General features: G+C 47.8%; 1 protein-coding gene across 2 annotated transcripts in view; it reads left to right on the forward strand.

Moving 5' to 3' along the window:
• Nucleotides 1–13,169, forward strand: part of LOC118373438 (A disintegrin and metalloproteinase with thrombospondin motifs 6) — a 120,162-nt gene that overhangs the window by 17,687 nt on the left and 89,306 nt on the right. For both annotated transcript variants that reach the window (XM_052525902.1, XM_052525903.1), the window contains exon 7: nt 7,747–7,892. In XM_052525902.1, coding sequence (XP_052381862.1) covers nt 7,747–7,892 — 146 coding nt within the window. The remainder of the gene's footprint in view (nt 1–7,746; nt 7,893–13,169) is intronic.

The raw sequence follows: 13,169 nt of genomic DNA on the forward strand, positions 1-13,169 counted from the left end.
TTGTGGATGTGTTCAGAATGTTCAGGGTTGTGGATGTATGTTCAGAATGTTGGATGGTTGTGGATGTATGTGTTCAGAATGTTCAGGGTTGTGGATGTATTCAGAATGTTCAGGTTGTGGATGTGTTCAGAAGATTCTGGGTTGTGTTCAGAAGATTCTGGGATGTGTTCAGAATGTTCTGGGTGTGGATGTGTTCAGAATGTTCTGGGTTGTGGATGTGTTCAGAATGTTCTGGGTAGTGGATGTGTTCAGAATGTTCTGGGTTGTGGACGTGTTCATAATGTTCTGGGTTTTGGATGTGTTCAGAGTTGTGGATGTGTTATGGGTTGTGGATGTGTTCAGAATGTTCAGAGTTGTGGATGTGTTATGGGTTGTGGATGTGTTCAGAATGTTCAGAGTTGTGGATGTGTTCAGAATGTTCTGGGTTGTGGATGTGTTCAGACTGTTCTGGGTTGTGGTGGTGTTCAGACTGTTCTGGGTTGTGGATTTGTTCAGACTGTTCAGGGTTGTGGATGTGTTCAGACTGTTCAGGGTTGTGATGGATGTGTTCAGACTGTTCAGGGTTGTGGATATATGTTCAGGGTTGTATATATATATATATATATATATAATATATATGCCATTTAGCTGACGCTTTTATCCAAAGCGACTTACAGTCATGTGTGCATACATTCTACATATGGGTGGTCCCGGGAATCGAACCCACTACCCTGGCGTTACAAGCGCCATGCTCTACCAACTGAGCCACAGAAGGACCACATGTGTTCAGACTGTTCAGGGTTGTGGATGTGTTCAGACTGTTCAGGGTTGTGGATGTGTTCAGACTGTTCTGGGTTGTGGATGTGTTCAGGGTTGTGGATGTGTTCAGACTGTTCAGGGTTGTGGATGTGTTCAGACTGTTCAGGGTTGTGGATGTGTTCAGACTGTTCAGGGTTGTGGATGTGTTCAGACTGTTCAGGGTTGTGGAGGTGATCAGACTGTTCAGGGTTGTGGAGGTGATCAGACTGTTCTGGGTTGTGGATGTGTTCAGGGTTGTGGATGTGTTCAGACTGTTCAGGGTTGTGGAGGTGTTCAGACTGTTCAGGGTTGTGAATGTGTTCAGACTGTTCAGGGTTGTGGATGTGTTCAGACTGTTCAGGGTTGTGGATGTGTTCAGACTGTTCAGGGTTGTGGATGTGTTCAGACTGTTCTGGGTTGTGGATTCAGACTGTTCTGGGTTGTGGATGTGTTCAGACTGTTCAGGGTTGTGGATGTGTTCAGAATGTTCAGGGTTGTGGATGTGTTCAGAATGTTCTGGGTTGTGGATGTATTCAGACTGTTCTGGGTTGTGGATGTGTTCAGGGTTGTGGATTTGTTCAGACTGTTCAGGGTTGTGAATGTGTTCAGAATGTTCAGGGTTGTGGATGTGTTCAGACTGTTCAGGGTTGTGGATGTGTTCAGGGTTGTGGATATGTTCAGACTGTTCAGGGTTGTGGATGTGTTCAGACTGTTCTGGGTTGTGCATGTATTCAGACTGTTCTGGGTTGTGGATTCAGACTGTTCTGGGTTGTGGATGTGTTCAGACTGTTCAGGGTTGTGGATGTGTTCAGAATGTTCAGGGTTGTGGATGTATTCAGAATGTTCAGGGTTGTGGATGTGTTCAGACTGTTCAGGGTTGTGGATGTGTTCAGAATGTTCTGGGTTGTGGATGTATTCAGACTGTTCTGGGTTGTGGATGTGTTCAGGGTTGTGGATTTGTTCAGACTGTTCAGGTTTGTGGATGTATTCAGACTGTTCAGGGTTGTGGAGGTGATCAGACTGTTCAGGGTTGTGGATGTGTTCAGGTTTGTGGATGTATTCAGACTGTTCAAGGTTGTGGATGTGTTCAGACTGTTCAGGGTTGTGGATGTGTTCAGGGTTGTGGATGTATTCAGACTGTTCAAGGTTGTGGATGTGTTCAGACTGTTCAGGGTTGTGGATGTGTTCAGACGGTTCAGGGTTGTGGATGTATTCAGACTATTCAAGGTTGTGGATGTGTTCAGACGGTTCAGGGTTGTGGATGTGTTCAGGGTTGTGGAGGTATTCAGACTGTTCAGGGTTGTGGATGTGTTCAGACTGTTCAGGGTTGTGGATGAGTTCAGACGGTTCAGGGTTGTGGATGTGTTCAGACTGTTCAGCGTTGTGGATGTGTTCAGACGGTTCAGGGTTGTGGATGTGTTCAGACTGTTCTGGGTTGTGGTGGTGTTCAGACTGTTCTGGGTTGTGGATTTGTTCAGACTGTTCAGGGTTGTGGATGTGTTCAGACTGTTCAGGGTTGTGGATGTGTTCAGACTGTTCAGGGTTGTAGATGCGTTCAGACTGTTCTGGGTTGTGGTGGTGTTCAGACTGTTCAGGGTTGTGGATGTGTTCAGACTGTTCAGGGTTGTGGATGTGTTCAGAATGTTATGGGTTGTGGCTGTATTCAGACTGTTCTGGGTTGTGGATGTGTTCAGGGTTGTGGATGTGTTCAGACTGTTCTGGGTTGTGGATTCAGACTGTTCTGGGTTGTGGATGTGTTCAGACTGTTCAGACTGTTCAGACTGTTCTGGGTTGTGGTGGTGTTCAGACTGTTCTGGGTTGTGGATTTGTTCAGACTGTTCAGGGTTGTTCAGGGTTGTGATGTGTTCAGACTGTTCAGGGTTGTGGATGTGTTCAGACTGTTCAGGGTTGTGGATGTGTTCAGAATGTTCTGGGTTGTGGCTGTATTCAGACTGTTCTGGGTTGTGGATGTGTTCAGGGTTGTGGATGTGTTCAGACTGTTCTGGGTTGTGGATTCAGACTGTTCTGGGTTGTGGATGTGTTCAGACTGTTCTGGGTTGTGGATGTATTCAGAATGTTCAGGGTTGTGGATGTGTTCAGAATATTCAGGGTTGTGGATGTATTCATGTGAATGTTCAGGGTTGTGGATGTGTTCAGAATGTTCAGGGTTGTGGATGTGTTCATAATTTTCAAGGTTGTGGATGTATTCAGAATGTTCAGGGTTGTGGATGTGTTCAGAATGTTCAGGGTTGTGGATGTGTTCAGAATGTTCAGGGTTGTGGATGTGTTCATAATTTTCAAGGTTGTGGATGTGTTCAGAATGTTTAGGGTTGTGGATGTATTCAGAATGTTTAGGGTTGTGGATGTGTTCATAATGTTCAAGGTTGTGGATGTGTTCAGAAGATTCTGGGTTGTGTTCAGAAGATTCTGGGATGTGGATGTGTTCAGAATGTTCTGGGTTGTGGATGTGTTCAGAATGTTCTGGGCAGTGGATGTGTTCAGAATGTTCTGGGTTGTGGACGTGTTCATAATGTTCAATGTTGTGGATGTGTTCAGAATTTCTGGGTGTGGATGTGTTCAGAATGTTCTGGGTTGTGGATGTGTTCAGAATGTTCTGGGTAGTGGATGTGTTCAGAATGTTCTGGGTTGTGGACGTGTTCATAATGTTCTGGGTTGTGGATGTGTTCAGAGTTGTGGATGTGTTATGGGTTGTGGATGTGTTCAGAATGTTCAGAGTTGTGGATGTGTTCAGAATGTTCTGGGTTGTGAATGTGTTCAGAATGTTCAGGGTTGTGGATGTGTTCAGACTGTTCAGGGTTGTGGATGTGTTCAGACTGTTCAGGGTTGTGGATGTGTTCAGACTGTTCAGGGTTGTGGATGTATTCAGAATGTTCAGGGTTGTGGATGTATTCAGAATGTTCAGGGTTGTGGATGTGTTCAGACTGTTCTGGGTTGTGGATGTGTTCAGGGTTGTGGATTTGTTCAGACTGTTCAGGGTTGTGAATGTGTTCAGGGTTGTGGATGTATTCAGAATGTTCTGGGTTGTGGATTCAGACTGTTCTGGGTTGTGGATGTGTTCAGACTGTTCAGGGTTGTGGATGTGTTCAGAATGTTCAGGGTTGTGGATGTGTTCAGAATGTTCTGGGTTGTGGATGTATTCAGACTGTTCTGGGTTGTGGATGTGTTCAGGTTGTGGATTTGTTCAGACTGTTCAGGGTTGTGAATGTGTTCAGAATGTTCAGGGTTGTGGATGTGTTCAGACTGTTCAGGGTTGTGGATGTGTTCAGGGTTGTGGATATGTTCAGACTGTTCAGGGTTGTGGATGTGTTCAGACTATTCTGGGTTGTGCATGTATTCAGACTGTTCTGGGTTGTGGATTCAGACTGTTCTGGGTTGTGGATGTGTTCAGACTGTTCAGGGTTGTGGATGTGTTCAGAATGTTCAGGGTTGTGGATGTATTCAGAATGTTCAGGGTTGTGGATGTGTTCAGACTGTTCAGGGTTGTGGATGTGTTCAGAATGTTCTGGGTTGTGGATGTATTCAGACTGTTCTGGGTTGTGGATGTGTTCAGGGTTGTGGATTTGTTCAGACTGTTCAGGTTTGTGGATGTATTCAGACTGTTCAGGGTTGTGGAGGTGATCAGACTGTTCAGGGTTGTGGATGTGTTCAGGTTTGTGGATGTATTCAGACTGTTCAAGGTTGTGGATGTGTTCAGACTGTTCAGGGTTGTGGATGTGTTCAGGGTTGTGGATGTATTCAGACTGTTCAAGGTTGTGGATGTGTTCAGACTGTTCAGGGTTGTGGATGTGTTCAGACGGTTCAGGGTTGTGGATGTATTCAGACTATTCAAGGTTGTGGATGTGTTCAGACGGTTCAGGGTTGTGGATGTGTTCAGGGTTGTGGAGGTATTCAGACTGTTCAGGGTTGTGGATGTGTTCAGACTGTTCAGGGTTGTGGATGAGTTCAGACGGTTCAGGGTTGTGGATGTGTTCAGACTGTTCAGCGTTGTGGATGTGTTCAGACGGTTCAGGGTTGTGGATGTGTTCAGACTGTTCTGGGTTGTAGTGGTGTTCAGACTGTTCTGGGTTGTGGATTTGTTCAGACTGTTCAGGGTTGTGGATGTGTTCAGACTGTTCAGGGTTGTGGATGTGTTCAGACTGTTCAGGGTTGTAGATGCGTTCAGACTGTTCTGGGTTGTGGTGGTGTTCAGACTGTTCAGGGTTGTGGATGTGTTCAGACTGTTCAGGGTTGTGGATGTGTTCAGAATGTTAGGGTTGTGGTTGTGGCTGTATTCAGACTGTTCTGGGTTGTGGATGTGTTCAGGGTTGTGGATGTGTTCAGACTGTTCTGGGTTGTGGATTCAGACTGTTCTGGGTTGTGGATGTGTTCAGACTGTTCTGGGTTGTGGATGTGTTCAGACTGTTCTGGGTTGTGGTGGTGTTCAGACTGTTCTGGGTTGTGGATTTGTTCAGACTGTTCAGGGTTGTGGTGGTGTTCAGACTGTTCAGGGTTGTGGATGTGTTCAGACTGTTCAGGGTTGTGGATGTGTTCAGAATGTTCTGGGTTGTGGCTGTATTCAGACTGTTCTGGGTTGTGGATGTGTTCAGGGTTGTGGATGTGTTCAGACTGTTCTGGGTTGTGGATTCAGACTGTTCTGGGTTGTGGATGTGTTCAGACTGTTCAGGGTTGTGGATGTGTTCAGAATGTTCAGGGTTGTGGATGTGTTCAGAATGTTCAGGGTTGTGGATGTATTCAGACTGTTCTGGGTTGTGGATGTGTTGTGTTCATGGGTTGTGGATGTGTTCAGAATGTTCAGGGTTGTGGATGTGTTCAGAATGTTCAGGGTTGTGGATGTGTTCAGTGTTCAGGGTTGTGGATGTTCAGGGTTGTGGATGTGTTCAGACTGTTCAGGGTTGTGGATGTGTTCAGACTGTTCTGGGTGTTCAGAAGATTCTGGGATGTATTCAGAATGTTCTGGGTTGTGGATGTGTTCAGACTGTTCTGGGTTGTGGATGTGTTCAGACTGTTCAGGGTTGTGGATGTTCTGGGTTGTAATGTTCAGGATGTGTTCAGGGTTGTGGATGTGTTCAGAATGTTCAGGGTTGTGGTTCAGAATGTTCTGGGTTGGATGTGTTCAGACTGTTCAGGGTTGTGGATGTGTTCAGAATGTTCTGTTCAGAATGTTCATGTATTGGGTTGTGGATGTGTTCAGAATGTTCAGGGTTGTGGATGTGTTCATAATGTTCAATGTTCTGGGTTGTGGATGTATTCAGAATGTTCAGGGTTGTGGATGTGTTCAGACTGTTCAGGGTTGTGGATGTGTTCAGAATGTTCAGGGTTGTGGATGTGTTCAGAATGTTCAGGGTTGTGGATGTTTCAGACTGTTCTGGGTTGTGGATGTGTTGTGTTCAGGGTTGTGGATGTATTCAGAATGTTCAGGGTTGTGGATGTGTTCAGACTGTTCAGGGTTGTGGATGTGTGATTCAGACTGTTCTGGGTTGTGGATGGTTGTGTTCAGACTGTTCTGGGTTGTGGATGTGTTCTGGGTTGTGGATGTTCAGATGTGTTCAGAATGTTCAGGGTTGTGGATGTGTTCAGACTGTTCAGGGTTGTGGATGTGTTCAGACTGTTCAGGGTTGTGGATGTGTTCAGACTGTTCAGGGTTGTGGAATGTTCTGGGTTGTGATGTGTTCAGACTGTTCAGGGTTGTGGATGTGTTCAGACTGTTTGGGTTGTGGATGTGTGTGTTCAGACTGTTCAGGGTTGTGGATGTGTCAGACTGTTCAGGGTTGTGGTTGTGTCAGACTGTTCAGGGTTGTGGAGTTCAGGGTTGTGATTTGTTCAGACTGTTCAGACTGTTCAGGGTTGTGGATGTGTTCAGACTGTTCAGGGTTGTGGAGGTGATCAGACTGTTCAGGGTTGTGGATGTGTTCAGACTGTTCAGGGTTGTGGAGGTGATCAGACTGTTCAGGGTTGTGGATGTATTCAGACTGTTCAGGGTTGTGGAGGTGATCAGACTGTTCAGGGTTGTGGAGGTGTTCAGACTGTTCAGGGTTGTGGGTGTGTTCAGGGTTGTGGATGTGTTCAGACTGTTCAGGGTTGTGGAGGTGATCAGACTGTTCAGGGTTGTGGAGGTGATCAGACTGTTCTGTTCAGGGTTGTGGATGTGTTCAGGGTTGTGGATTTGTTCAGACTGTTCAGGGTTGTGAATGTGTTCAGACTGTTCAGGGTTGTGGAGTGTGTTCTGGGTTGTGGATGTGTTCAGACTGTTCAGGGTTGTGGATGTGTTCAGACTGTTCTGTTCAGGGTTGTGGATGTGTTCAGGGTTGTGGAATGTTCAGGTTGTGGATGTGTTCAGACTGTTCAGGGTTGTGTATTCAGATGTGTTCAGACGGTTCAGGGTTGTGGATGTGTTCAGACTGTTCAGGGTTGTGGATGTGTTCAGACTGTTCAGGGTTGTGGATGTGTTCAGACTGTTCTGGGTTGTGGATGTGTTCAGAATGTTCAGGGTTGTGGATGTGTTCAGGGTTGTGGATGTGTTCAGAATGTTCAGGGTTGTGGATGTGTTCAGACTGTTCAGGGTTGTGGATGTGTTCAGACTGTTCAGGGTTGTGGATGTGTTCAGGGTTGTGGATGACTGTTGTTCAGGGTTGTGGATGTGTTCAGACTGTTCAGGGTTGTGGAGTGTGTTGTGGGTTGTGGATGTGTTCAGACTGTTCTGGGTTGTTGTGTTCAGACTGTTCTGGGTTGTGGATGTGTTCAGACTGTTCTGGGTTGTGGATGTGTTCAGAATGTTCTGGGTTGTGGATGTGTTCAGACTGTTCTGGGTTGTGGATGTATTCAGAACATTCAGGGTTGTGGATGTATTCAGAATGTTCAGAGTTGTGGAAGTGTTCAGGGTTGTGGATGTGTTCAGGGTTGTGGATGTGTTCAGACTGTGTTGTAATGTGTGCTGTATGTTCTATCCAGCCCAACCTGGAGATCAACCACCATGCAGACAAGTCTCTAGACAGCTTCTGTAAGTGGCAGAAGTCCATCCTCAGTCACCAAGGAGACGGGAACAGCATCCCGGAGAACGGCATGGCTCACCATGACAACGCTGTCCTCATCACACGGTAGATTCTCCACCTCCACTCTCACGTACCTACACAGACACACACACTTATTTTCCTCTTACCTATTATTATGTTTTGCACTGACTCTCTTGCGCAGACTTGATGTACACTCACTGGACTCTAACCACAGACCCACATACTACACTAACATTCCAACACACACACACAAAACACAGACACACACACACACAAAACACACACACACACACACACACACACACACACACACACACACACACACACACACACACACACACACACACACACACACACACACACACACACACACACACACACACACACACACACACACATACATACATACATACACACACACCACACTAACATTCCAACACAGACACAGACACACACACACACACACACACACACACACACACACACACACACACACACACACACACACACACACACACACACACACACACACACACACACACACACACACACACACACACACATACATACATACACATACTCACACACACCACACTAACATTCCAACACAGACACAGACACACACACACACACACACACACACACACACACACACACACACACACACACACACACACACACACACACACACACACACACACACACACACACACACACACACACACACACACACACACACACACACACACACACATACATACATACATACATACTCACACACACCACACTAACATTCCAACACAGACACAGACACACACACACACACACACACACACACACACACACACACACACACACACACACACACACACACACACACACACACACACACACACACACACACATACATACATACATACATACTCACACACACCACACTAACATTCCAACACAGACACAGACACACACACACACACACACACACACACACACACACACACACACACACACACACACACACACACACACACACACACACACACACACACACACACACACACACACACACACACACACACACACACACACACACATATACTCACACACACCACACTAACATTCCAACACAGACACACACACACACACACACACACACACACACACACACACACACACACACACACACACACACACACACACACACACACACACACACACACACACACACACACACACACACACACACACACACACACACACACACACACACACATACATTCCCACTCTTCTCACATGCTGCTGTTTTATTTTTGACTTGTCTTTTTATTGAACTTTTATTTAACGAGGCAAGTCAGTTCAGAACAAATCCTTATTTACAATGACGGCCGACCAAAAGGCCCCCAGTGGGGACGGGGCCTGGGATTAAATAAATACCTACTTTCTGTTTATTATCTGTGCATAGTCATTTAATCCCTAACCCACATGCATGTACTGTATTACCTCAACTACCTCAACTACCTCGCACCCCTGCACATAGCCTCGTTACCGATACCCCTGCACATAGCCTCGTTACCGATACCCCTGCACATAGCCTCGTTACCGATACCCCTGCACATAGCCTCGTTACCGATACCCCTGCACATAGCCTCGTTACCGATACCCCTGCACATAGCCTCGTTACCGATACCCCTGCACATAGCCTCGTTACCGATACCCCTGCACATAGCCTCGTTACCGATACCCCTGCACATAGCCTCGTTACCGATACCCCTGCACATAGCCTCGTTACCGATACCCCTGTACATAGCCTCGTTACCGATACCCTGCACATAGCCTCGTTACCGATACCCTGCACATAGCCTCGTTACCGATACCCCTGCACATAGCCTCGTTACCCATACCCCTGCACATAGCCTCGTTACACCCCTGCACATAGCCTCGTTACCGATACCCCTGCACATAGCCTGCGTTACGATACCCCTGTACATAGCCTCGTTACCGATACCCCTGCACATAGCCTCGTTACCGATACCCCTGTACATAGCCTCGTACCGATACCCCTGCACATAGCCTTGTTACAGATACCCTGCACATAGCCTCGTTACCGATACCCTGCACATAGCCTCGTTACCAGATACACACCCCTGTACATAGCCTCGTTACCGATACCCCTGCACATAGCCTTGTTACAGATACCCCTGCACATAGCCTCGTTACCGATACCCCTGTACATAGCCTCGTTACCGATACCCCTGCACATAGCCTCGTTACAGATACCCCTGCACATAGCCTCGTTACCGATACCCCTGCACATAGCCTCGTTACCGATACCCATGTACATAGCCTCGTTACCGATACCCCTGTACATAGCCTCGTTACAGATACCCCTGTACATAGCCTCGTTAACGATACCCTGTACATAGCCTCGTTACAGATACCCCTGCACATAGCCTCTCGTTACCCCTGTACATAGCCCCTACCCCTGTACATAGCCTCGTTACCGATACCCCCTGTACATAGCCTCGTTACCGATACCCCTGCACATAGCCGATACCCCTGCACATAGCCTCCGATACCCCTGCACATAGCCTCGTTACAGATACCCCTGCACATAGCCTCGTTACCGATACCCTGCACATAGCCTCGTTACCGATACCCCTGCACATAGCCTCGTTACCCATACCCCTGCGTTACAGATACCCTGCACATAGCCTCGTTACAGATACCCTGCACATAGCCTCGTTACCGATACCCCTGCACATAGCCTCGTTACCGATACCCCTGCACATAGCCTCGTTACCGATACCCCTGTACATAGCCTCGTTACCGATACCCCTGCACATAGCCTCGTTACCGATACCCCTGTACATAGCCTCGTTACCGATACCCCTGCACATAGCCTCGTTACCGATACCCCTGCACATAGCCTCGTTACCGATACCCCTGCACATAGCCTCGTTACCGATACCCCTGTACATAGCCTCGTTACCGATACCCCTGCACATAGCCTTGTTACAGATACCCCTGCACATAGCCTCGTTACCGATACCCCTGTACATAGCCTCGTTACCGATACCCCTGCACATAGCCTCGTTACAGATACCCCTGCACATAGCCTCGTTACCGATACCCCTGCACATAGCCTCGTTACCGATACCCCTGTACATAGCCTCGTTACCGATACCCCTGTACATAGCCTCGTTACAGATACCCCTGTACATAGCCTCGTTAACGATACCCCTGTACATAGCCTCGTTACAGATACCCCTGCACATAGCCTCGTTACCGATACCCCTGTACATAGCCTCGTTACCGATACCCCTGTACATAGCCTCGTTACCGATACCCCTGTACATAGCCTCGTTACCGATACCCCTGCACATAGCCTCGTTACCGATACCCCTGCACATAGCCTCGTTACCGATACCCCTGCACATAGCCTCGTTACAGATACCCCTGTACATAGCCTCGTTACCGATACCCCTGCACATAGCCTCGTTACCGATACCCCTGTACATAGCCTCGTTACCGATACCCCTGCACATAGCCTCGTTACAGATACCCCTGCACATAGCCTCGTTACAGATACCCCTGCACATAGCCTCGTTACCGATACCCCTGCACATAGCCTCGTTACCGATACCCCTGTACATAGCCTCGTTACCGATACCCCTGTACATAGCCTCGTTAACGATACCCCTGTACATAGCCTCGTTACAGATACCCCTGCACATAGCCTCGTTACCGATACCCCTGTACATAGCCTCGTTACCGATACCCCTGTACATAGCCTCGTTACCGATACCCCTGTACATAGCCTCGTTACCGATACCCCTGCACATAGCCTCGTTACCGATACCCCTGCACATAGCCTCGTTACAGATACCCCTGTACATAGCCTCGTTACCGATACCCCTGTACATAGCCTCGTTACCGATACCCCTGTACATAGCCTCGTTATTGTTAATGTTATTTTTATTTTGTTACCATTTTTCCATTAGTCTAAGAGGCACAGTTTTCGTACTTACTTTTGAAACAACTCTGCGTGAGTAAGCATTTCACAGTAAGGTCTACTACACCTGTTGTATTCAGCATTTCACGGTAAGGTCTACTACACCTGTTGTATTTGGCGCAAGGTGGCAAAAAAACTATGATTGGATTTTCGATGATGGTTCGTTCGGCGGTAGAAGTGTGCGGTAATTGACCTCGCCATATGTCTTTTGTGCGTCTGTTTACTTAAACGCTTTAGCAGTCCTTCCACCTTCCCACTTTGTGCTGCGTCTGCGTTTCACAGCCAGAACAGTAGCGTTGAAACACACAGCCAGGCCACTACTCTATTACTGGCTCTGGGTGAAGCGATGACAACGGGAAGGTCTTTCAGACACACTAAGATTTATGGCTGGTAACCGTGTTGCGGCAAAAACACTGTCATAACTGCTATTGGCATTATTGTTGACCATAGTGTGATTGACATGGGCTAAAACCCTGCTTTTGACTCTCCCTGCCTGGCTGTGGACTAATGTTCGCCTAGTGCTAGTTGACTTAAGCTGTTTGGTGAGCTGTCAATAGGAGATACTGTAGTAGGTAAGGTCCTCTATTGCTACTGAAAGTAATAGTTGGTCGCCTTAGAAGCAGCGTTAGAAGTTTTGCTTGGATTCTGATGCCAGCAGGCTACTGAAGGGGTTTTTCGGGAGTGCTGTTCCCAGCCACCTGTCTGTCTGTTGTGCTGGTAATTATCGGAGGGCAGGTCTGTACTGCCAAAGTTACATCACCTCAGCCTTCTGCTGCTATAGGGCTTTCCACCGTCTGTCTGATGCTAAACCAACACTAGCTGCTATGCTTTCACTAAAGCATTGTGTTGTATATACATGCTGCAGGCTGCTTACAGGGTTCAGTGAAGTTCAGTGACTGTGGGTTTGCGCTATAGGCCCAGTACAACATCTTATTAGAGAGAGAGGGGGGGGTGAGGAGAGAGAGAGGGTGGGTGGGTGAGGAGAGAGAGAGAGAGAGAGGGGGGAGAGAGAGAGGGGGGTGAGGAGAGAGAGAGAGAGAGAGAGAGAGAGAGAGAGAGAGAGAGGGAGGGTGAGGAGAGAGAGAGAGAGAGGGGGTGAGGAGAGAGAGAGAGGGGGGTGAGGGAGAGAGAGAGAGAGAGAGAGAGAGAGAGAGAGAGGGGGGAGGGTGAGGGAGAGAGAGAGGGGGGGTGAGGAGAGAGAGAGAGAGGGGGGTGAGGAGAGCGAGAGAGAGGGGGTGAGGAGAGAGAGAGAGAGAGAGGGGGTGAGGAGAGAGAGAGAGAGAGGGGGTGAGGAGAGAGAGAGAGAGGGGGTGAGGGAGAGAGAGAGAGGGGAGGTGAGGAGAGAGAGA

This window comes from Oncorhynchus keta, chromosome 9 (genome assembly GCF_023373465.1).
Source record: "Oncorhynchus keta strain PuntledgeMale-10-30-2019 chromosome 9, Oket_V2, whole genome shotgun sequence".
Classification (NCBI taxonomy): Eukaryota; Metazoa; Chordata; class Actinopteri; order Salmoniformes; family Salmonidae; genus Oncorhynchus; species Oncorhynchus keta.